The sequence below is a fragment of the Phyllosticta capitalensis genome (genome assembly GCF_038381095.1).
Source record: "Phyllosticta capitalensis strain CBS 128856 chromosome Unknown BKA78scaffold_4, whole genome shotgun sequence".
NCBI classification, from domain to species: Eukaryota; Fungi; Ascomycota; class Dothideomycetes; order Botryosphaeriales; family Phyllostictaceae; genus Phyllosticta; species Phyllosticta capitalensis.
This window is the reverse complement of record NW_027117442.1, coordinates 35,322-59,653: the sequence shown is the minus strand read 5'-3', so window position 1 is coordinate 59,653 and position 24,332 is coordinate 35,322. Positions and strand designations below refer to the sequence as shown.

Sequence of the window (24,332 nt, the reverse complement as noted above, 5' to 3'; positions counted from 1 at the left end):
AGTCGGACTGGACTGCCACCCGTCGCCAGGATGATGTCTATTGTACTTGTACAACACATGTGAGATCTAAGTCTGCTTCTCCGTGTCTACCGCCTTCGCTTGGAAATTTTGAAAGTTTGGTGTCTATGAATAGTTCTAATCCGATCCCCCCTTTTCAGCAAGAGGGATCTGTGGGAAGCGTCGAGGGAGATGGATCCACGGATGGATGGTAGCCAGGGGGTTTACTCGACTGGCTCCGTGTATATCTTGGCCATGTGCTGTTTGTCTAGTTAGCTCACTGACGACGGATTCATGGAGCATCCACGACGACTTGCTCACCTTTGCGCCCTTGGGCTCAATAAACAGCGCCTCGGCCTCATCCAGCAGCAGGGGGGTCTCGCCCTTTTCCTCATCAACGAGCGTCTCCAAGCGGCCCTTGACCCACGCCTTGCGGCCATCGACCTTTGTCGTCTCAGCCCTCAGCACGATGAACTGGTCGGCGTAGCATGGCGCCTTGAAAGCAACATTCAGGCTTGCCGTCACGGCGATGCGGTTGGGCAGCGCGGGGAAGCAGCAGCGCGCCAGGCCCTCGTCGAGCAGCGTCGCCAGCAGCCCGCCGTGCACGATGCCCGGGTGCCCGCACAGCGCGGCGCCCACGTAGTGCACGCTGACCATGCGCGAGCCGTCACGGGCCGCGAACACCAGCGCCGGCACCTCTAGCATTTCGGAGCCTAGCAAAGTGCCCCCCGTGAAGTTGTGCCCCCGCATCTCCGCCGGGATGCGCATGTGCGGCCGGCTCTCGCTGAGCGTCGCGTCCGCCCGCAGCGCCGCGACAAGCGGGTGTGCCTGCAGCTGCGCTTCGAGCTCGCCTGCCCGCGTGTTGGGGTCTGGTTGCCAGAGCGCCAGCGTCTCGGCGTCGGTCGGTGGGCGCAGGATTTGCGCCGCCACGGGGAGCGCGTCGGCGGCCATGATGACGATGCCGGCGATGAGGCTGAGAGTGCCGGCGGCGATGTAGAGCGGGATGCGGTAGAAGAGGGAGCGGCGGCGGCGGGGAGGTGGTGGTGACGAGGTGGTGGAGGCTTTGGGGGGCTCTGCGTTGGTTGTCAGCCAGGTGAACGAGAAATGGCATGCGGTGGATTGAATTGAGCGAGACTCACGGGCGACGGTGCTTTGGAGCCTCTGTCGGGGAGCAGCAAGAAGGAATGTCAGAGTCGGGGCTCGCCGTATCTGCGGTGCGGCAGTCACAAAGCGGCGGTGGTGGTGTTGAGTTTGGACAAGGGCCGCGGGTTTGGTGGAGGGGAGACGAGCTGGAAAAGAAGACGACGACGAGCACACAGACACGTCGAACCGAAGATTCCGCAGCAGGCTCATCCGGGATACGGGCGTATGGAATTCTGAAGTGTTGTTGTTGGTCCTTTCTCTGCTCCTCGCACTCGGAGGTCCGCCAGGAACCTCCGCTGAACCTCGGCAGGTCACAGTGACGCCTCATTGGCTGGAATGCTCCATATCCAGTCGGCTTGCGGCTGACGGCGACTAATCAACACCATCTCTCCATTATCTTTAGAATTTGGACAAGCCGATTGATGACTCTCAATAGATGCTCGGATGTCGAATACCCGCCGCCCGCGCTGAGCATAATTCCCACACTGCAAATCCGTACCTCTCATCAACTGTCCCCCGACTTGCGCCACGCCGCCGCAGACTGCAGCAGCTTGGACAGCTTGGCCTCGCCGGCATTGTCGGCCGGGAAGACGTAGTCCATGTACTCCTCGAACTCCATTCCGCCGTCGGCCGTCTCCAGCCTCCTCCTCTTCTTGACGCGCTTGGGCATCTGCTCCTCGACGCGCTTGAGGTCCTCGGATGAGCCGTGCGTCTGCTCGAAAGACTTCCAGGCATTGAGAAGGGCGACGCGCTGCGAAGAGTTAGCAAGAGCGTAGTGCTGGGATAGGGATGGGCGTACCTCTTCCTTGAGACCCTTCTCCTTCATGTTCTTGTGCGCGCGCTCAAAGACGCCTCTGGCCCTCTTCTTGGCCTCGTCGCTGATTGGCGCCTCCTCGTCTTCCTCCATGTCCTCGTCCGGCACGTTGATTTCAAAGTGCGCGTAGCTGATCCACACCTTGACGTGATCCGTCTTCTGCAATAGACGCTCGTACAGCGCCCTCGTGCGCTCGTATTCGCCTTCCTCCTCCTCAAAGTCAATGTACGACTTCCAAACGAGCTCGGGCATGTCGAGCGTCTCCTGCTCCACCGCCAGCTCAAAGATCGCGCGCGCGCGTTCCAGGTCGTCCAGCCCGCGCTCCAGCTCGCTGAACTTGATCCACGCTTGCGAGTTGCTCGGGTTCCATTCAATGTGCTTCTCGTACAACGTGCGGCACCGGTTGAATTCAAACAGCTTCAGCTCCAGCTCAATGTACCCCTTGAACAGCTTGTCCTTGGGGCTCATGCCAATGGCCTGGCCGAGCGTCTTCCGCGCCGCCGCCAAATTCATCTGGCGGACTTCAAACTGCGCCTTGAGCAGCCACACCTTGGCAAAGGTGAATTTCTTGTGCGGAATGAGCTTCAGACACTCGTTGTAAATCTGGCGCGTCCGCTCCACGTCCTTGTTTTCCATTTCCTCCCACAGAGCATAGAAGATCCAAAGATAGACGTACCGCCGCCAGTGCCGCTTCTCCTGGGATGGTGGAATCTGTGCAATGGCCCGCTCGTAAGTGTCCCGGATCTTTTCCACGTCGCCTGCCGACTCCTCGAGCCTTGCCAGGTCGATCCAGTTGTCGTAGTTTTTGGGGTTCTCCTTGATGGCTTCCTCGTACTGCACTCTCCGCTTGGATAGCACCACATCTTCGACTCCCTCGCGATCTCCAAACTGCTTTTCAAACTGCGTGTAGGCCTTGTGAAGGTTGATGGACTTTGACCGCGGCATGCGATCAAGGGCGTACTTGTAAATGGCCCTTGCGCGTTCAAACTCCTTTAACCGAGCCTCGAACCGCGCATACGCCATGAAGAGCTTCTCGTCCATGAATTCTTCGCCCAAAGTCTCCACGGCCTGCCCGAATACGTCCCGAACCAAGTCACTCGTTCCAAACTCTTCTTCAAACCGTGCCCATTTTATCCAGTTCCGCGGCTCGGGGTGCACCTGGCAAAAGCGCGCAAAGATGTTGCGTGCCCGCTCGTACTCCTGATATCTCTTTTCGAGCTTAATGTACGCGCTCCAGGCATTCTCGTCCGGCTCCCAGCTCATCCACCGCTCAAAGACTTGTCTTGTGCCAGGAATGTTGCCAATCGTCTCCTCCATGTAGACATATTTGTACCACAGCTTGTCGATCCGGGGGAGAATGGTGACGGCGCGGTCGAGCAGGTTGCGCGCATGGTTGATGTTGCGATTCTTGATTTCGGCATCGATGTACCTCATCCACAGCTGCACCCTCGTCGAGTCCACATCTAGGGCTCGTTCGAAAATGGACCGCGCGCGGCGGTATTCCTTTTGCTCGAGTTCCCATTGCGCGTAGCGCATCCAATTGTTCATGTTTATCCGATTGCGGCGCACATAGTCTTCAAATTCCTTGCGCTTGCGCCCTTGGTATTCGTGTAATTCTTCAAGGTCGGCAAACCTCTGCGTCGGAGCCTGCAAAGATGGCTCCTGGCGGTCGACGGCTTCGCGGAGAAGTTGCTCGGCGCTGATTTGAATGGGCGCGGCCTGCTTGTTCTTGACCCTCGGAGGGCCGCGTGAGGCTTCCATGGCGGCGGTTGTTGAGAACGTGAGCGATGGGAGGTGGAGGAGGGCGAGTCGAAGATGCTGAGCTCGTCTACGGTGAAGCTCGAGTGGTGTTGTTTGGTGATGAGAAAGTTGGAGCTCCTGCAGCGGCCAAATCAGCCGAACAAGAACCGACGCGCGCCATGACGTCCGTGCACTAAGTTCGCGAATGCCTGGCTCTACCTCTCTAACAATCTTCAACTTCACAGTCATCACCCGCCTCTTGAACCAGAGCGAATTCTGATTGTTGGCTTTTTCGATCTCCGCGACTCGACTGCGACACCGGATTTTGCCCGCGTCCACAACTATGGCCACTCTCGCCGACGAACTTTTGAACGACTTTGAGGACTCGGGGGACGAGAATGAGGAGCAGCAGCAGGACGAGCTTGCTGCTGATGATGGCGCGCCATCACAACCGGAGCCGAACCCCAGCGCCGTCAGGTTTCCCACGGATGATGTCGGAATGGAGCTAGATGGCGACGAAGAGGAGGTCGAAGACGACGAAGAACTCATGAACGGCGCCACCAAAAGTGACGGCCGTGATGCGCCAGAGGACGAGGAGGAAACAAAAGCAAGAGTCGAGAAGATGCAGCTGGGTGGAGTGAGCGATGTCCGGAGCGTTGCAGGTCTGATGAAGACGCTTGAGCCAGTCCTCGAGGTTTGTATCCCCGCTCCCAATTTGTCTCTACCTGTTTACATTCGAAAAGACACAGCCCTGACGAAGCGATTCCACAGAAAATCGCCCATTACCAAGGTCTCCCGCCCGACAAGCAAACCAAGAACATTGGCTCCATCGAAGACAATCCGGAATACAAGCTTCTGACGCAGTCCAACACACTCTCCACATCGATTGATGGCGAGATTATCCTGGTTCACAAGTTTATCCGAGACCATTACTCGGTGCGGTTCCCGGAGCTGGAAACGTTGATCACGAATCCGCTGGACTATGCAAAGACGGTCGCCATTATTGGAAATGGCCCCATGGACCACATTCAGAGCATCTCGCACTCGGCAGATAACGTCGTTGGGCAGCCCCTGAGCAAAGTACTGGACGGTCCTTCCCTCATGGTTGTCACTGTCGAAGCGACCACCACGCAAGGACGGGAGTTGTCTGAATCAGAGTTGAACACTGTCAGAAAGGCCTGCGAGATGACGCTCCAACTAGACAGAGCCAAGAGGATTCTGACGGAATACGTTCAATCGCGGATGAATTTGTTTGCCCCGAACCTAACGGCTCTCATCGGATCTTTGACGGCTGCTCAACTCATCAATTATGCTGGAGGAATCAAAGGTCTTGCAAAGACACCGGCCTGTAACTTGGCTCCGCTTGGATCCAAGAAGCAATCTGGCACTGGATTTGCGACAAACGTGGGCGTTCGGCATCAAGGGTTCCTTTTCAACTCGCCAATCATCCGCAACATCCCGACTGATCTCAAGAAGCAAGCCATGCGCATCGTGTCGGCCAAGGTGGTGCTGGCGGCGCGCGTGGACAGTATTCACAGCAGTCCCGACGGGTCAACTGGCGAAGAGTTGCGTCAGAATTGCTTGGATCGTCTAGACAAGCTCACAGAACCCCCGCCCAACAAGGGAGTACGCGCTCTTCCTGTGCCTGACGAGAAGCCTTCACGCAAGCGCGGCGGAAAACGCGTCCGCAAAGCCAAGGAGGCTTTCGCCATGACTGATCTACGCAAGGCGCAGAACCGCATGGCATTTGGAAAGGAGGAGTCGGAAGTCGGCTATGGCGCAGGAGAGGGCACCAAGGGCATGGGCATGATTGGCCAAGGCAACGACGGACGCATCCGCGCAACTCAAATCGACCAGCGCACCAAAGCCAAACTGAGCAAGAAGAATCCGGGATGGGGAGGCGCAACGCCAGTCGGTGGTCTTGCCTCGACCATCCGCGGCTCTGGAGGACCGGCGGGCAACGTCAGCGTGCTCAAGGGCCACGGCTTGCGGACGTCGGGCGTCGGTACTGCGGGCACGGCTTCGACGATTGCATTCACTCCAGTCCAAGGGCTTGAGCTGGTGGATCCCAAGGTGCGCGAGGAGATGAATCGCAAGAGAAAGGCAGAGGAGGACAGGTGGTTCAGCGGTGGAACTTTTACGCAGATTGCAGGTACCAAGACGGAGGCGGCCAAAAAGGATCAGGATGGCTTCAAGGTGCCCAGTCTGCCTGTCAAGAAACAAAAGCAGCAATGATGGTGACTTCGTGATGGCGTTGGGGGCTGCATGGGCTGGAGTTATTCATTAGCGAAAATTGCGGATATGGGCGAATGAGATGGGAGCGAATGTAAATATCAATTCGGGAGTATAAGACTCGGACAGCAAAACAAGAGAGAGTAAATATAAAATTCGAATGCACAAGACTGACGTCGAGGGCTCCCTCCAGGGTCACCCCGCATGGCTCGTGCGTGCAGAGCTCCCGCCACACTTTCATCTTTCTGCGCCACAAGTCGCCGAACGTCACTTGCTCTCCAGATTCCAGACACGACCACCGTCGACCTCGCAGCATCATTCTACCACGCCAATCTTCCGAATACTTCAATCTAAATACCCACCGACGCCCTTGTCAGCCATCACCACCTTCCAAACGACCAAAGACAGCAGCCGAGTCTTCCAAAATGTCTGGTACGTGCTGTTCGCATGCTGCCCTCTCACTCCCACCACGCCCACCGCCATCTTCACTTGGCCTGTCGCCCGCTCTCCCTCGCAAAGCAAAGAAAAGCAGACTTCCGCATTCTAACCTCTGCGCCGCAGACGCCGACGGCGACTCCACCATGCACTCGTCGCCGCGCAGCAGCGTCTCGGACGACCTCTTCCCCGGCGCCGACTCGACCAACAGCGCAGCCGCGGGCGCGGGCATGGCCAACACCCTCCACCCCGCCGAAGGCAGCGCCATAAGCGCCAGCAACACTAGCAGCATCGCCGGCGGCGTGCCGCTCCCGTCGACCCCGGCCGCCAACATTGTCAAGACGGGCGAGCTGTCGCCGCCCAACTCGCAGGGCGCGCCTGCCCTCCCCGGCGGCGGCTCTTCTGCGTCGACGACGACGACCGCTATGGATGTGGCGGCGGCTGGTGCCGGTGTCCAGGACGCCACGACCATCAATGCAAACGGCAAACGCGTCTACCACACCGCGAACACGGGGGCCGCGCTCGAGGCGAAGGGCAAGGCGGCGCTCGACCCGCCCAACACCGACGTCAGCATCGGCGGCGGCATCATGGTCGAAGGAGGAGGTTCTTCTGATGCGGCCGGCAATAGCAGCAACAAACCCCTCGTCCCCAGCGTGCACGCGGCGTCGGGATACAGATGGGAGCGCGAGGCCGACGCGCCGGGCTGGGCCTGGAAGAACAAGAAGGCCCAGGAGGACTGGTTCAAGGCCGAAGAGACGTTTGTCGACCGCGACCGCATGGTCAAGGCGCGCTATGGCGATCCGTTGGCGCGAGACGCCGCCGCGGCCGGAGGAGGAGCGCAGCAGCTGAACCAGAACCAGCAACAGCAGCAGCAGCAGCCTGTCTAGCAGATGGAGTCTGTTGAGAAGCGGATGAGCATCACGAGGTTGCTTGAGTGAGCGCCAATTCGCATGGTCAGGGCAGGGCATGCGGGCCTGGGCTTGCGGAGTGATGGGGCGCGGCGTTCTGGGAGTCTTCAATTGCACAGCGGGATTCACGAGTGCGGGTCGCATTTGGGTATGGAGACGCTGGCTTGCTTTTACGGGAAAAAGAGGAGTGGCTGCTGTTCGTAGAGGCGTTGCTACAATGAATCTTCTCACACTGCGTCCATCTCCTTGCTTTCGACCGTGCCATTCTTGCTCCGAGGGATAAATGGGAATTCAGAAAAATACTTGACGGAAGTAATGCGCCATAGTCGCCGCCCACCAAACCATAGACATCCTATTCTTGCGCCCCAGAACGCCTTTCCCTGCCGTGCCCCATGCCACGCGCGTTTGAAACAGAGTCCCGTCCTAGCCCTCCCTTCCCGTACAGATTGATTGACAGCATAGCACAGCATCATCGTCAATCGCTCTCCTCTCCCTCCATCGCCTCGTCCTCGTCTTCGCGCTCCTCCCTCTCCTCAAGCAAGTCTTCCCTCTCGCCGTCCTCGCCCTCGTCTTCTTCGTCCTCGTCCTCTTCGTCGTCATCATCTTCTTCCTCCTGCCCCTCATCCGCCTGGTCCCCGTCGTCAGCATCTGCCTCGTCCTCGTCCTCCTCCACATCCGCACCAGCACCAGCGTCCATGCGCGCGCGCTTCGCCGCCGGCTCCGAGGCGCCGGCTCTTACTGCTGATGCTGCTGCGGCGGCGGCGGAGTGGCCGTTGGTCGTAGACCCGGATGTTGTTGCTGCGGCCCCTGTGGAAACCATGGAGACAGGGCCGTCGGCTGTGCTCAGCATGCTGCCGTCGGGGCCCATGACGCCGCTCGCGTCGCCTTCGCCGTCGGCCTCGCCTCCCTCGCCTTCTTGCGCCCGCTTCTCGTCCTTAACGCGGCGCCGGTACGAGTTGCGCTTCGTGCACTGGATCTCGGTGTACTCTGGCAAAGGGACGAACAGGGTCAGTGAATTCTGTCATTTTGTCCAGCACTCTCGTCGGGCAGACGCACTAATCAACTCATCATTGGTGCGCTTGACAAACATGTCAAACTCGAGCTCGCGCAGCGCGTCCAGCACGTCCTTGGGCTGGATCGTCTTCTTGTTCTGGCGCGCCGCAATGTCGCTCGCGTGCGCCGTCAGGTAGTTGACAAACACCGTCGCGCTCTTCGAGATGGCGCTTTGCGCTACCGACTGCACGCTGAAGTTGGCTGGTAGGGCGCCCTTGGCGAGGCGGTTGACCATGGTTTTGGGCAGGTTGAGGTCCTAGGATGCTGGTGTTAGTGAATGCGGTGCGATGTGGTGCGGTGGGAAGGGCGAGGGAAGGGCGCGGAGCTCACTTCGACGCTGAGACCGGGCTCGTCGTCGCCGCCGATGGAGGCGTTGCTTTTGCGCGCGGGCATGGCTGGCGGTGGGTTGGGACGTCAGTTGTCGACGATCGAGGCCGGATTGGAACTGCTGTCGAGGTGCGCGAGACGGTCTGGTGGTCTTGGTCGGACAGATGGTACGGTGGTGGGGAACCGGCGAAGTGAGTGAGTGCAAGGAGGGTGGAAGAAAGTCGCGGGCGGTGATGCGAGCGGGCGGCGGCGCGGCCGTGAGACGCGACGGGACGCGTTCAAAGTGCTTGCTTGCTGTGCGGCGGAAGATATGGCCGCCGAACAGCAGAAAGATTTCGAGCTTGTAAATGATGCTCGTGAGGCAGCTGCAGGAAGCTGTAGAAGCTGATAGTTTTTCGATTTAACTTGCAAAAGAGACTCAGTTGAGTACATCGGATCGGTTTTCCTGAAGCGGCAAGGCGGCTGGAGCAACAAAGTGCCGGCAGAATCTCTGACCGCCTTTGGTGAGGACTATTTATGCTGCTTGGAGAACCAACTCTTTACAACTTACTTTTGTGGACTTCTTTTCTTCTAAAATGCTCTCAAGAGCTTTGGCTCACCAGATGCTGTCGTCAATCTGCTCCGCCGGTGTCCCTCCATCTGCATCGTCGCATTTCTCCCTCCACGCCGTCGATAGACTCTTGACCTGAGCAGACGACTTCTCAGGAAAGCGCTTCTGGCCGATCCGTTCGCGTGGGTCTTCACGATGTCTGATCCACGATCCGGAGCTGCCTCCGATCTGGAAAGCTCCTTGCGCGGATCTGGACTGTCTGCAGCTTCCACTTTCGTCGCGCGGCCCCAACTTGCTCCCCCAGTCCTCCGCATCTCCTCGACATGACCATCACCACCACATCAGGCTTGGATTTGCTTGCGCACCAGTCTTATCTCTACCATCATCAGCCATGAACTCGGAATCTTCCAATGGACGTCAATCCGCCGTTCGTATCGAGTTCCAAGGTGATATCAAGGAGGCATTTCATCCTGGAGACCAGGTCGCCGGCAAAGTCGTTTTTGAGCCTCCCTTTGACCAGCGCGTCAGCTCTGTTACGGTCGAGCTCTCTGGAATCTGCGACACGCATTCGCCACTTATCCCTGGCTTTTGCCCACGCCTCCTCTACACCACGTGCCACATTTGCCTCTTCCGCCTCGAACAACACTTGGACGTCGGCGACGAGAGAGCGTGGCCCTTTGAGATTGAGTTTCCGCAGTGGACGGACCCGAGTGACAAAGAGTTTGTCGTGCTTCCTCTTCGTCACCACGCGCTTACACGTCCAGTCTTCCACCCAACAGTTACAGCCTCGCTTCAGGCGCTCTTGCACTTCCGCCATCCTTTTCCGCAGAAAAGCCCCCAGGCTTTGTGGTTGGAAGTGTCAAGTACTTTCTCTCTGCGGCGGTCGCCAGCGAGCTGGACGAGGGACGTTCCCCCTTCCAACATCGAGCTTCCCATCAGATTCTGGTCGACCTGCCCAAAGCACATCCCGACGAGTTCCTGCCCGCCCGGTTGCCTCCTTTCAAAGGAAGAGCAATTGGTCGCCGGTCCTTCGACTGGCGTTTTGAGAGCCCTTCCTCTGCAAGGAAGTTGAGGCGCGCTTGTACCATCGGCTGGCTGAAGCCGAGGCTCAAAATTCAGCCAATTGGTCAGTTTTCCAGCGGTTGTGGTTTCCGTCTGCTGACTGATTAGTCGAATTCCCTTCTGCATTCGTCCGAGGCAAAGAGTCGTCCATCACGTTGATGCTCGAGTCGGACAGCAAGACGACTGACTTGGCCACGATTCCCGGGCAAAAGCTGGAAGATCTGAAGATTGTATTGGAGTCGCACACGTGAGGATCTTTCATTATCGTGTCGATTTGGTCTAACCGACACAGAGACGTGGCCGCCTACAAGATGGGGTGGCGACAACGCATCCAAATAAACAAAATCGTACATGAACGCAGCATGGCGATGCCCATCCTACAAGGCATGGTCCACCTCAAAGTCAACATCCCCGAGCCTTCGGTCCCCGATTTTGTCACGTACACTCTGCAGCACACGCACAAGCTCAAGGTTACGGGCTTCATCCGGGTCGGAAGGAAGCGGTTCCCGTTCAAATTCACTCAGCCCATGAAGATTGTCACGATGCCGGAGCATCCCTACCTCTGCCCGGCGCACGGCATGTCGTACTCGACAAACTTCCTCCCGACGCACTGCGTCCCGTCGTTTGTGCACACGCCTGGCACGGCAGTGACGACGCCCGACTCGGGCGGCTCGAGCTTCTGCATCACCTGCCGCACCGAGGAGGCCAATAAGGCGGCGCGCGCCCTCATGGTCACGATCCCCGAGGCCTCGCAGACGGACATGCGCAGCATGGACATGTCGCCGTCGCCCCCGGCGCGGCGCGAGATGAGCAGCGAGCAGGAGCCCGTCGCCGCGAGCGAAGGGGACAACAACAATGGCGACCGCCATGACAGCGGTAGCGGCAGCCTTGACAGCGCCGACCACGCGCACCGTCTGCACGAGAAACGCGACAGCGTCGACACGGACAGGCTCGGTCCTGCCGCCGAGCGCCGCGACAGCGCGTACGTCTCGGCCGTCGGGACGGAAAAGGACGGTGGCGGCGGCGGGGGTAGCGGCGAGCGCACCGAAGCAACGGTGGATGGAGAAAAGCTGCAGCTTCAGTTGGATGAGAAGACGCCGGCTACGGCAGCAACGCACAACTCGAACGGCTCCTCCAACGATACCCAGATCCGCACCACGGCGACGCGGGAGGCTGCTGCGGCGTAGATGTTTCCTCTTTCCTCTTTCCTTTCTTTTTTTCCTTTTTTTTTTCCGAGAGAATGAATGAATGACCGAGGCGGGGCGGGCGAGCGAGCGAGTGAGTGAGCGAGCGGTCCGTAAGCAAAGCAAATCGGCAAGGTGGTGGCTCGTTTTGTTTTGGTAGGGCAGTGTTTGGCCGCGGTGTACCACACGACCACCGCACGTACAGGTTGGCTGCGGGAATGTACATAGGTACCTTAGCTGCTGGCTCTGAATTGAAACTTGGGACCGTCCTTGATGGCATGGCATGGTATGAGTAACTGTAAAAGTACAACTTTTCTCTTTTCTTTTCTTTTGCCCTTGAGTGCTTAGGTTGCTTGCCCACCTTGAGCTCCGGGCTTCCACTGCGAACACTCAAAGTCTCGGTGAAGCCAGCCGGCCAGCCAGCCAGCCAGCTAGCTAGCTACCGTCGTTGCCTAGGGTATTTACATGTGTACTTACTTGGTGCAAACCTGAGCTATAGCTATTGCAGCGGCCAGCAGCCAGCGGACAGCGGACGCTCGAGAACAGCAAAGGGAAGGAACGGGAGGCAAAAGAGCATAGACTAGGATTATATTATAGCAGAGATAGGTAGGCAGGTGACTTGAAAGCAACAGAACAGGCGGCACACCGTACGACACAGCAGTTCAGTTCCTCGTCAAAGGTGTATCTCTGTACCTTTGCCCCACGTACATACACACATCACTAACATCTTACCGGACAACACACTCCACAACATAGTACTGTCTTGCAGTACAATGCCATTACAACTACTTATCTTGCTTATCCCTAAGTGAGTGTCCCCTCCCTCGCCTACCCGCAGCAAATCGCGATGACCAGAGACCGCATGAAGCCTGTAAAGATAATAAATAGGGGTTTGAAAAATATTAAGGTTCATTGTTGTTGGATGTTGACTGTTGATGTTGAGCGTTGTGATTATTACCATTGTTATTATAGCAAGAAGCTGACGCAGTTAGTCAGTCGTCTGCTTCACAGAGCAGATAAGACTGCACGTCTCTATTATTTAACCAAGTCCGACTGCTTCGGCCCAAGTTGCAGGCAGAAGAGGTAGATGGTACAATGGAAATTGGTGCGCTTCGTACTCATCTGCAGCTTCCTTGTTGCATTGTTCCCCGGCTTCTAGAAGAGTTGCTTGCGAATGCGGGAGGGGGCCTGGGAGGTGCTGGAGGAAAGTGTGCATGTAGGTGCAGCAAGCGATCCAGCAATCCAGCCATGCAGCAGCCACTTTGTCTTCTCTCGCACTACAGGCCAATCCAATCCAATCCAATCCAACCCCATCCCATCCCATCCCTCCCCTTCCCACACGTAGACTCAGGGGTGGACCTGGAAAGCAAACAAACAGAAAAACACCGTCGTCGTCGTCTGTGTCGATTCTTTCTCTCCTACGTAGTGTAGTACATCTACTGCCTGTACAACCTACCCCTCGTACCCAACCACCCACCCGCCTACCCCTCAAGCACCTCCAAAATGCCCCCAATCCCGCCGCTCCCCCTCACGCCCGGGCCCGGCCGCGGCCGCGGCTCCATCAGATCCAGCATGCTGCCGCCCCGCCGTATTCCTACTCCTGCTGCTGCTGCTTCTCTCGCCCTTTGCGCCCTCCAGTCGCCATCATCGGCACTGCCACCACCAAGACTATATGCAGAAGGAGAGGAAATCTGGGACGAGGGCGACGCAGAGGTGCTGGTGGTGGTGGCAGGCATAATGGGTGGCATGGGTGGGATCATGTTGATGGGCGCGCCCCACCGCTCGCGCTCCTCCTCCATCTCGAGCTCGATGGCGATGCGGCTGTGTTTGCGCCGCAGCTGGAGGAGCTGCGCGATGCGTTGTGTGTTTGTCGAGGGAGAACCAGGAGGGGGTGGAGAGGCGCTTGCTTGTGTTTGTGGTGGTGAGAGTGAACCTGGCGAGAAGGAGCGCGGGAGCGTGTGCGACGTGAATGCTGTGCCGCGGGGTGTGGTTGCTGTTGCTGTTGCTGTTGCTGCTGGCGGTTGTTGTGGTTGTGGTTGTGGTTGTGCTTGTTGCGACGCACTCGTCTTGTATGTCGACGCCGACGCGGCCGAAGCCTTGTATCCGTGAACCACGCTCTGCTGCTGCTGCTGCTGCTGCTGCTGCGTCGCCCCATGCAAGGTCAGCGGTACAACCTCCGCCGACGCCGTCGGCGACACAGGCGACGCATACGACAGGGGCGACGCATACGAGAACGGGGAGCCCACACCAGCGGAGCTGGGCGAGGCGGTACTGCTAGGCGAAGAAAGCGCGGGGTTAGAAGCGGAGGAGCCGGGCGAGCAGCAGCAGCAAGAGTCGGAGGCGGCGGAGAGCGAGGACGACGAGAGGGGGCCGGTGTGGTGATGGTGATGATGATGTTGATGCTGCTGGTGGTGGCCGTGAGCAGACGAATAATGGGGCGGCGTCTTGGGGATTGCGAGAGGCGGCGTCGCGAGCGGGTGGTACGGCCCTGGTGTTGCAGCAGCGTCGGAGGACGAGTGTCTGGATTTGGTCGCTTCGCTGCCGCCAAAGCAGGACGATGACGACGGCGACGACGACGAAATATCCTTGGTGTTGAGGCGGTGGAGCGAGGGCAGGCGGAAGTGGTGGCGCGACGAGTTGCGCGCGGGAGCCATGATTCGAATGAGGAATTTTGGACAGTGATGTGTCCTTGATCACGGGAGGGAAATTTCTGATTTCCTGTTCCTGGCTCAACGATGTATGCGGGTGTGGATGACGGGCAAATCGCGGATTCCTTGCTAGGTGGATGGTCCCACGACAGGACGGGAGGAATCTTCAGGCAGGCAGGTGACGCAGGCGGTGCGACCCAGATGTGAACGAGTCGAGTACTGTCGATATCTTTGCTGAAAGATGGCAACAACCAAAAAGAGAGGACGTCAAGAGCAATGTCCAGAGAACAGGCAGAAGGACCAAGTCAATGGCTTCCAGAGGTGGGTATCGAACGTAGCGCGCTTCCAGTGGCGAGTACTCGGGACTCGGTACTCACGACCGGTTCAAAAAAGGTGCGGACGTGGTGGAGCGGCGGGAGTCTGGCGGGTTTTAAAAGCAGAGACGCGGCTGCTGGCTGGCTGGCTCCCCAAAGCAAAGCAACGCAGCAACAACAGACGCAAAGCAAAACCGCGACCAGACGCGAGACGAAGCAGAGGCAGCGGGCGCTAGGGTGGCTAGGCGTTTGGTGTGGGCGGCGACCAGTAACGACGGCAACGGGCGGCGTCGGGCGTAGCGTAGCGTCGCGGAGTGTAGAAAAAGCGTAGCGGTACTTGGCGTGCGTAGTGTTGTAGCAAAGCGCAGCGGCTCGTAGCGTTATGTCTTCGTGCGCACTCTCTCCGCGCAGGAGGAGCGATGGAGGGTCAGCAGGACGGGGGGCGTCGGAGGATTTTTTTCCAGCCTTTCTTCCCGTTCGTTCTGTTGTTGTTCCTGCGGCTGTTGCTGTCGGCAACAAACAACAGCTACCTACAGCACTCTGGCGTGGCCTGGCAGCGGAGCGGAGCGAGCGACTGACTTTGTTGACAGAAAAGACGGACGGGACGGCAGACGGCAGACGGCAGACGACCCACGACGACGACGACGACGCGGGGTGATAGAGAGAGAGAGAGAGAGGTAGAGAAAGACAGCGACAGGCGGGAAGAAAAGAAAATCCAAAAACAAGGAATGCAAAACTCCCTGCGTCTCTAGTCAGGAACAGGAAGCCAGCCACAACGTGAGGGCGGGCGTGGGGTATGCGTGGGGTGAGTGAGTGAGGTGCGGATTTTGGTGGGTGGAATGACACGCAGCTGACTTCTACTCTTACAGTACGGCACTCACCCTGCGACTGGATACGGGGCGAAGCGAAGAAGGTTGATACTCGTGACTTCTGTCGGTGAAAATTCGCATCCACAAGAGAAGGATGGGAAAAGGAGCGTGTGAAGTTGTTGTGTCGTTGAAGGGCAAAGCAGCAACAGATTAGAGAGGGGCACGTACCTAAGTACCAGCAGCAAACACAACCAAACAGCGCAACATCAAGATATTTCTTCACCTGCGCACCAATCACGCCTCCCCAAAAATTTATAGAAGAAGGGAAAAAGGCCTCCGCTCCACCATGTATACCCTCATATCTTTGCCCAACCCCGACACATAAACTCTCGACCCGCCGCCTCCACAACACAGCCCTACGTATGCACCTCAGCATCTTCTCGTCTCGTCTCATGTCGTCTCAGCCTTCACATCTAACATAATGTGGCCGCCACACACACGCTCCTCGCTACAACGCAGCGGCAATTAAAATCGACGTACATATGGGCCAGCCTCGGCTCGGCCACAACTCTGAAACGCGGGGGCCCTTGCTACAGGAACCATGCACGACCGCATCATGGTTGACATGATTTGACGCCCGCTGGCTCCCAGAGAAGGAACTGCAAGGCATATCCACCTCTCTCGACCACATCATCCAACAAAACAATCGGACGCATGGTAATACATATTGACGAAGTGGTCGCCGATATACGTACATGGTCTGAAGAACGATGACGATTGTCAGGCGTATCCTGTGCAACACCAAAAAATCCTAGACGAACGAAAATCACGAAATGCCCTAAGACCGGGTTAGATTGTAGAAAAGAAGAAAAACAACCTTTACTATGCTCATCTCTTATATACCTACCTACATACGCACCTAACTACCTGCCTACCTACCAACCCACCAATCCATCGCACATGTAGCAGACTAAAGCCATGCCGCGCGCGCAACGCAGCCTCCCTATCCCTTGCTATCCCATCACATCCCGTCCAGTCCAGTCTATTCAGTCTAGTGTCCGAGTATGTCGTCTCCTTTAGTAGGCTACCAGCCCCTAGAAGAGGAACAATAAGGTCTGGATGCGTGCCTCGAGCATCCAACAACAGCCCGAACGGACATTATTAATTCAGACGAGGTCGATCAGCTTTTCGAAGAAGTTCTCATGTTTGCAAGGCATACATACGTAGGTAGGCAGCGACATGGTCAATTACCTCTTTCATGTTAGGCACAGAAAGGTACATAGTAGTCAACAGCCCAACAAACACCAGACGACCAAGGTAGATCCACATAATAGGAGAAGAAAAAGTCAATAGTAGAACGAACGCCTTCGCTATGCTCTCCCTACTACCCTACCCACCTGCCCAACTACCCACACCCATCAAATCGACCTTTCTTTCAAATTGATGTCAATGCCATCCCCCCATCCATCCGTGGAAACCAATCCTTAACCGGCGCAGCCTTTCTATCGCAGCCTGTCCCCAATTCTATCGTAACAACAAAGTCCCAAAAGAGAAGAACAAATCCATCCCCCCTCCAGAAAAAACCTACCCCTACTGCCACTGCGACCCCGGCCGCTTAAGCGAGAAGCTCTTGCGAATACTCTGGCCCCACGCGCTATTCGCAAAGACATCAAGCACATCCTGGGCCGAAACATCGCTCTCAGGTCTCTCTCGTCCGTTGTCACTCGCACCCGACGCCGAACGACCGAGTCCGCCTGCGCCTGCGGCACTCGTGCCTTCGCCAAAGTTGTCTGCGGACGATGCGCCGGCCGTCGCGTTGCCGCCGCCGCCGCCGCCCCCAGCAGACGCGGGCGTGCCCGGGCGCGACAGGTTGAGCGCCGCCGCGAGCTGCCATTCGGGTTCCGCACTCTCGACGACGGGCGAGTGGCGCGGCGAGTTGGCGGGCGAGGCCTGGATGCTGTTGCCGCGGCTCTGGATGGGCGTCTTTTGGATGCTGTTTGCGCGGCTGCTGCGGACGCTTCCGGCGTCGTAGAAGGCGGGCGGACTGGCTGAGCGGTGGCCGTCAAAGTAGTTATTGGCAAACGCCGGGCCGTCGAAGCTGAGCGGGTCGAGCGAGGGCGTGGGCGACGACGTGCGCGCGAGCGACTGCGTGCCGCTGCCGCTGCCACCTGCGCCATGGTATGCCGTGTCCTCGACCATGGTGAACTCGAACTGCGGCACCGAGACCATGCGGCCTGCGCGCTTGGCCTCGAGCGCGCGGCGGAAGCGACGCGACCAGTACAGCGTGTCGAAGAAGCCAATGACGGTCTTGCGCTGCACCGACTCCTCGACGCGCTGGAGACGGGCCTTGCGGCGCAAAAACTCCTCCAGGCGCAGGCTCTTGTTTTCGTTGATGACCTTGTAGTGCGCCAGGGTGATGAGGAGCGACGTGAACTGCACGCCGCGGTCCGGGTCGGCGCCGTTGAGAATCTCCTCGTAGAAGCGGTTGACACGGTTCCTGCGCTTGCGAATCTCGTCAATGGGCAGGTCGGCGAGCCGGTCGTTGAGCTTGTCCAGGTCGATTTCGGGCGTCTCCTTCAGTCCGACCGGGAGGCTCGAGTGCCGCTGCGGCTTGCTGCAGTCCTCGATGATGCGACCCACGGTAAAGTCGCCGTCGTAGATGCGCATTTCAAACACGCCCGAAAGTTCCTGCTCGAGTTAGAAACATCAATGATTTAGAATCCTCAATGGTTAGAAAACTTACCCCTAGTAGCCTGGGAAACTTGTCCTTTGGCACGAATCCCGTGCCGTTGGGGTCAAACTCTGCCCACGCCTGCTTGAACCTGCGAATCTCTTGCCGGCTGATGACGCTCAGGCCGCTGCTGCGCTGGTACACGTACGAGAAGGACTCGTAAATGAGCGACACAAACAGGTTGACAAAAATGTACATGCTCAGAATGTTCCACAGAATGAAGAGCGTGCGTGCCCACTCGGCGCTGCCGCAGTCTCCGTCCCAGTAGCTAACGCCGACGGTGCAGAGCGGCGGCTCGATCGACGCAAAGTCCTCCATGACTTGGTTCCACCCTTCTCCCGAGGACATGCGGAAGAGCAGAATCAGCGCTTTGGGGACGGTGCGAAAGTTGACGTTGCCGGATTCTTGTTCGCCGAAACGCGTGAGACCAAAGGCCTGTGTCATGGCAATGGCAAACACCAGGAACAGCACAAACCAAGTCGCGAGCAGATTGGCGATGGATGTGATGGAGGCTGCAGCCGTCTTGAACAGCGTGTCGAGCTGGTTGTTCCGGGGAATCAGCAGGAGCGTAATCGACACCAGGCACAGCTTGTGCAGCTGGACATAGGTCCGGTTCTCAAAGTTGGTTAGCAGGAGAATCGTCGTGACGAACGCGCCCGACACAGAGACGAGCGAGTACATGTCCCATGCACTGCGTCGGAAGCGTGCCCATGTCAGGCCGACGATGCGGACCAAGATATTGGCCATGTAGAGTCCAATGAGGAACAGGAAAACGTAGTCTCTGGTACGTTCCCAAGCCCACGGTTCAGGGTAGTACTCCAGACAGAGCAGGAGCAGATGCACGAGGAGCAGAAAAGTGACGAGTCTCTGCCAGCGTCCCGTTTTTCGCACTGCTCGACGGTAACACCACTCCTCCCATGTTTCGCGTTTCTTGTTGGACGACGGCCTCTTTGACGGGGCCACTTGTCGTAGTAGCTTGCGCAGTTCGAGCCACGAACGCTGATCTGTCGTCAGGTACGCAACGCCAGTCTGTTCGGTGTAGTTGCGCATAAAGACAGACACAAACAGCGTCAACACAAAGACGGCGCCGAGCAAGTTGAAGACGACGAAGAAGACGGCATTTCCTTGAGATGCAAAGTCCTCGGGCTGTCTAAACTTGCCAGTGATGCTCTGCGCAGACCACATGACGTCGATCCATCCTTCTTGGGAGACAATGGTGAAGAGGATGAAGAGCGAGTCGCCAAAGTTGTCAAAGTCGTACCAGGAATTGGCGGCCTGGCGAGGCGACAACATGGGCCAGTTGTAGACTGTATTGTTGTATTCACCAACGCAATCATGGAGGTCCACAATCCCCGAGTCTCCGTCGTTGCACGAGTACATTTGCCCGTTGAAGAGGTTCAATCCGTAAATGGCAAAGGGAATCAAGAAGCTCAGTGAGACGAACAGAGCCGAAAGGACTTTCCATCCGCCGCGGATGATGACGTGGTGGAATGTGTTTCTGGCGCTGTCCGACACGTTCAAGAGACGCAACGCCCTGAGAGCCTTGAAGGCGCCGACGGCACGCGAAATGGAAGACTCGTGCATCAGAAGCGTGCCAACATTGATCCAGAGCGTAATCAGCACGACACCGTCGATGAAGCCCCACGAGCTGCGAAAGTAGGCGTTGGGGGTCCAGAAGAAGCCGTCGGCAATGACTTTGATCAAGGCCTCGACGGTGAAGAGGATGGAAAAGCCAAGATCGGTGTACACAAACCAATTGAGGTCAGTGTACCCATGTGTGTCAAAGTACTCTTTTTGATAGACTGGGGTCGTGATGCAGGCTAAAAGAACCATGGCAACAATGGCCGCGTAGACGAATGCCGAAAAAGCATACCACACGGGGATTGATGGCGCGACTCCCTCGATGCGCTCGTCTCCTCGACCTGGCCCTACGATGCGCTGGCAAAACGTCCGGATGGGGTTGTGTGGTTTGAAAAGGAAGAGGGAAGTGTTGTACCGTGGATGCTTCAACAGATATTCTCGCTGGGCCTTTTTGCGCCGCTCGGTTGCCGAAAACAGTTCCTTGGCCATTTCTCTCGCGTCCAGGTCTTCGTACGCCTTGGAGAATTCCAGACGAGAATAGAACGGATTCGGCTCGCGATGCCAGACCTTTTTGACAAACCAACTCCACATGCGAGACATGACGCCCGCCTTGACAGCAGTGTCTTGGTGGTGCGCCGTTTCGGCTTGGTTGCCATCGTGGTCCAAAAGAGGCTGTTCCGGCTCGTCAAGAAAGTCGCGTACCACTGCATCCTTAAGCAACATTTCCGTGGCCGCGGTTCCGTAGTCGAGCGGGTCCCTGCGATGAGCAGAAGCCTGGCCGAGCTTGAAAATGGTCGAGAGCGACAGGTTGCCGCTTGTGCCATCTCCTTGCTGCTTCTGATGGAGAAATGCCTTGACCTGCTGCAAGCGCTTCTCGTCCTCCGACACATCAAAGCCTTCTTGAATGACAGCAATGAACATGTTGAGGACAATGAAGTTGGACAGAATGTACCACATGATCAGAAATGATGCCCCGATCCACGCCGTATCGTGGCCAACTTCAAAGTTGGTGACATTGTACAGAATCGTGGTCCAGTTTTCACTCGACAAGAGTTGATACATGCCCAAAAAGGCATTGAACAGAGTCTTGAAGGTGACTTCAATGGTTTCGCCGTCGTTCTCTTGGGGAATCTCACCGCGGAAAATCTGCGTTGCGAATAGGGATGCGAGGTAGGTGATGAGGAACACGAAAAAGATGAGGTTGAGCAAACCGCTGGCGTTGCCGAGAACGGTTTGGATGAGGTCTCTGGTGAGCTTGACGGCCAAAACGACGCGGTAGATTCGCAGAATTTGAAAAACTGTCATCCAGGCGTATGCCTCGTGGTTGGACCTGACGGCGGGGATCTGAATCACCGACGTGACGATTGCCAGCAGCAGGTCAAACATGTTGCGCTTGGACAAGTGAAAATGCCGCCAGTCCGAAATGATGCGAAAAATAATCTCAACCAGCAGCATGAATGTGACAAAAGTCTCCGAGACGTCGATGAGTTGTCTGCGGTTGTCGCTCATGTCTGCGCTGCGCATAGCCTGGCAAATGAGGCCATAGACGATGATGAGGATCCAAAAGGGCGAGCTTTTTTGGTAAGCGCGCTGAATCGTGCTCGTCCTCTTGGCCGGTCTTGCTTCATCATCGTCGCTCAGGGGCTCATCGAGGTGCTGGGCAGTGAAAGCACTCGTCTTGCTTTCGTCACGAATGACTTGGAAAGAGGAAGTGATGACGGCAATCAGGAGGTTCATCATCCAGAGGGCAAGAATGACGATTCCGCAGGCAAAGAACAAGGCCGCTGCGAGGTAGTCGCTGTCGGTGAGGTCGTAGAGGAGATCGGAAAAGGTGTTGGAGGTCATGATGACGAAAACCAGCTCCAGCGAGTTGAAAATGTTGTCGTAGCTCTGAGTGTCGTTGTTTGGATTCTCTCCTTCGACGCACACCGAGGGGTAGGGACAGAGATAGCCCTTGTGGGAGCTGGCCCCAGGCAGTCCCTCGGCATTGACCCAGGCAAGCTCATAGCCACTAGCATTGACATAACCACCGCAAAACTGTTCAGAGTTGGTGTAGTTTTCTTGCTTGCCCATGGGATCAACCCAGACGCAGGTTCTTTTTAGACTGGACTTGAAGCTTTGCACACCAATAATGGCAAACAACAGCCAGAAGAAGCCAATGAGGAAGCCGACGTTGACGAGAAGTGGCGCAGCTCTTTTTAGACTGCGAAGAATGACCTGATCAAGTTAGCTCAGGAACAGGGCTCGTTGCAGGGATCATACCGATGTGCCGCTCGTTAGTCCCAGGAGACGGAGGATACGCAAACAGCTAAGCATGCGAAACACGTATACATGGCTGGTCGATTCTAGCCCAAACGCGCTAATGACGAAACTGATCCAAAACGACACGACCGCTACAAAGTCGAGTCGATTGAACGAGTGACGCAAGAATGCGCGGTGCGCAAGACGTACGCGTTGCTGCTGGCGAATGTTGGCGGGGTCGTGGGGATCCATTGTCGTTGCTGTAAAAGACCGCAGAAGAGGTGGCTGCTGGTTGAGGTACGACGGCCGCTGTCCTCGCACCGAGGGCTGTCGGTCCGGTCCGCTGAAGAGAGACTTGCCCTTGTCCATAACAGCCTGTCTTATTCCAATCTGCCGATTTATCGTGCTGTACTCTACGGGATTGATCATGAAGCCAGAGACGATGATGCGGCAGACGACCTCGGCCGTGTAAAAGACAAAGAGCGTCAAGAGGCCGTAGTCGATCCAGCTGTCGCCCCATCTTTGAGGTCGAGGATATTGGTAAACGTCGCGAGCGGCATCAATGGTTAGCAAAATGGTTTGAGTAATGATGAGGACGAGAAGAAATGGCTCGGTTGCGGGATGTGTGAGGATATCGCAAAGCTTCATGCGCACAGGATTGTCCGGCGGAAAGATGCCCATTGATTTCCCTCTCAATGGATTGGCCTGCACTTTCCAATTGAACGACGCCGGCGTCACCCTCGTGCTTGGGGACTTCTCAATGGGAGATGGCGGGAAGCGCGGAGACATTGGAGATCGTGGCGAAGGTGGTGGGCCATCATTACCAAAGTCTTGCACATCGTACTCGCCGCTGTCCTCCTCTTCATCCAATGCAGGCTTGTCCTTTTGCGAAGTCTTGCGCTTGATGCTCCGTTCGATCAGGTCGGCTTCGTTACTCAAGTTGACGACACGCTGCGAAATATTTCGCATCATGGTACCGGCTCGCTTCAACGGAGACTCGACGGGCGATAGAGACCTTCCGCGGCCACCAGAGCCCGATCTCCCGAGGTTGGGGGACAAAGACTGCCCCGCCTCTGCTTGATTGAGATCATCGCCGAGCCTGCCAGCTCCCCCAGAACTCCTCTCTGGTGTCAGAAAGTTGACGCTCTGAAAACTCGAGCGGGTCTCGCCGGTGGGCGTGGCGGGCGTGGTAGGTTCCTGGCCGACTGTGGGCGAAAGATGCTTATCATAGGTGCCAGTCTGATAGTCTTCGCTTGACCCTCGCGCAGGGTCATCTTCCTCGGAAACGCGCGACATGTACGGCGTGGATTCACTTGGATGTAGCCAGACGGGCGGGCTGCGAGGGTCTCCGGGCGTTATCAACGAGGGTTCGGAGCGACGAGAGGTGTCACCTTCAAACGACAGGCCGGCGAAGCTGTGAACATGGCCCGGTTCGCTCAACGAGCTTGGTTCCCTAGGGCGCAGTCCTTGTATGGTCAAGCTTGGGCGAGTTGGCCGATTGTCTTGTCTGGGCGGGCTGGATTCGCGCAGCGGCGCATACCTGGCGTTTTGAGAGTCGCGGCCTCTGAGCAAGCTGCGGCCGCGCTCACTCAGGGTCCTTCGATGCGCAGGCTGAGGAGAATCGGCGCCGTCGGTGGCATCAGCATCAGGGGGGCGGTTCAGGTCTTGCAGAGGTATTGCCTGAGGCGTCGAGTCGTTTCGACCGTGTCTTGAGCCATCCCGGTCGGCCATGGTAAAGCAAAAACGAGCGACGTTTCCCTCCTTCTTTTTGGAGCACTAGGGCCTCATCTGGACGGGCGACCGGAGAGAAAGCGAGCGACTGGAGAGACTGGCGACAATCTGGGGTAAACAGTGGTGCGGTGGATCTGTGCGCGGCGGAGGACGAGGGGAGGTCTGTCTGGCGAGGGGTCTCTGGCCAGGTGGTGGTGGTGGTAGCGACGGGACTGGGGAGTGAGCGAGCGAGGGCGAGGGACAAGCTGAGGGTCGCAGGGAAGAGGGTGAGAGTCGGTGGATGTCGACGAAGAGAAGAGGAAGAGAGTTCTAGTTCAGGTCGCAGCTGTGGCATGGCATGGCATGGCGATCGCGTCCCACTTCCTTGTGCATACGAAGCTACAGCGGCTCAAGGTTCAGTTCAGGGACCCAGCGCTCGTTGCCGCGCCACACCACTTCAAACCACATATTAATAGAGGCTAGCTGCCGACTGAGCCACACGGCGACGCCGTCACTGCAGAACTGTGCCGTCGACTATATACGCCGTCGTTTCTGCTGAAAAGGGACATCGTCCATGTTTTTGTCGCCAATCTTGGCACGTTTGTGGGATGAAACACCAAACAGATGATAGGCCTACCACCATGACTATGTCATTTTGGTGGGCTACTATTCGCCGTGACTTGCATCTGGACGACCACTGTCATCCTTATGTGTGGGGATTTTCGTTCGTCGCTCTCAGTTGCTCTTGTCGCATGTGAGAAGTGAGAATATAAGTCAGCAGAATGTTGCCTCAGGCATCTCCCCTCTAATGCCAAGCCAGCCCTAGCGCGCGCCGCGTTCCTGAGTCTGTGTG

General features: G+C 57.2%; 7 protein-coding genes across 7 annotated transcripts; 3 read left to right on the top strand and 4 right to left on the bottom strand.

The window, feature by feature from the left end:
* Window positions 1–221: 221 nt before the first annotated feature.
* Window positions 222–3,715, bottom strand: BKA78DRAFT_351547 (uncharacterized protein; the record flags this gene model as incomplete). The annotated part of the gene is made up of 4 exons (XM_066891194.1): window positions 222–257; window positions 319–1,070; window positions 1,651–1,891; window positions 1,940–3,715. The coding sequence occupies 4 exons, from the start codon at window positions 3,713–3,715 to the stop codon at window positions 222–224; spliced, it is 2,805 nt and encodes a 934-aa protein (XP_066744940.1).
* A 206-nt stretch (window positions 3,716–3,921) lies between these two features.
* On the top strand, window positions 3,922–6,118 carry BKA78DRAFT_310493 (uncharacterized protein). The gene is made up of 2 exons (XM_066888128.1): window positions 3,922–4,388; window positions 4,466–6,118. The coding sequence occupies exons 1-2, from the start codon at window positions 4,038–4,040 to the stop codon at window positions 5,927–5,929; spliced, it is 1,815 nt and encodes a 604-aa protein (XP_066744939.1). The 5' UTR covers window positions 3,922–4,037; the 3' UTR covers window positions 5,930–6,118.
* A 233-nt stretch (window positions 6,119–6,351) lies between these two features.
* BKA78DRAFT_351545 (uncharacterized protein) lies at window positions 6,352–7,248 on the top strand (the record flags this gene model as incomplete). Its single annotated transcript, XM_066891193.1, has 2 exons — window positions 6,352–6,358; window positions 6,488–7,248. The coding sequence occupies 2 exons, from the start codon at window positions 6,352–6,354 to the stop codon at window positions 7,246–7,248; spliced, it is 768 nt and encodes a 255-aa protein (XP_066744938.1).
* Window positions 7,249–7,744: 496 nt separating this feature from the next.
* BKA78DRAFT_294249 (histone-fold-containing protein) lies at window positions 7,745–8,715 on the bottom strand (the record flags this gene model as incomplete). Its single annotated transcript, XM_066886315.1, has 3 exons — window positions 7,745–8,256; window positions 8,326–8,578; window positions 8,653–8,715. 3 exons carry the CDS (start codon window positions 8,713–8,715, stop codon window positions 7,745–7,747), a joined length of 828 nt encoding a protein of 275 aa, XP_066744937.1.
* Window positions 8,716–9,895: 1,180 nt separating this feature from the next.
* Window positions 9,896–10,836, bottom strand: BKA78DRAFT_310487 (uncharacterized protein). Its single transcript, XM_066888127.1, has 3 exons — window positions 10,554–10,836; window positions 10,370–10,508; window positions 9,896–10,325 (listed from the first exon to the last, which is right to left on the bottom strand). The coding sequence occupies exons 1-3, from the start codon at window positions 10,612–10,614 to the stop codon at window positions 9,992–9,994; spliced, it is 534 nt and encodes a 177-aa protein (XP_066744936.1). The 5' UTR covers window positions 10,615–10,836; the 3' UTR covers window positions 9,896–9,991.
* A 2,132-nt stretch (window positions 10,837–12,968) lies between these two features.
* Window positions 12,969–13,562, top strand: BKA78DRAFT_310485 (uncharacterized protein). Its single transcript, XM_066888126.1, has one exon. The coding sequence runs from the start codon at window positions 13,018–13,020 to the stop codon at window positions 13,552–13,554; it is 537 nt and encodes a 178-aa protein (XP_066744935.1). The 5' UTR covers window positions 12,969–13,017; the 3' UTR covers window positions 13,555–13,562.
* Window positions 13,563–16,414: 2,852 nt separating this feature from the next.
* On the bottom strand, window positions 16,415–23,773 carry BKA78DRAFT_342493 (Ion transport protein-domain-containing protein). The gene is made up of 3 exons (XM_066890389.1): window positions 21,791–23,773; window positions 17,960–21,745; window positions 16,415–17,904 (listed from the first exon to the last, which is right to left on the bottom strand). The coding sequence occupies exons 1-3, from the start codon at window positions 23,498–23,500 to the stop codon at window positions 16,807–16,809; spliced, it is 6,594 nt and encodes a 2,197-aa protein (XP_066744934.1). The 5' UTR covers window positions 23,501–23,773; the 3' UTR covers window positions 16,415–16,806.
* Between the last annotated feature and the right edge of the window lie 559 nt (window positions 23,774–24,332).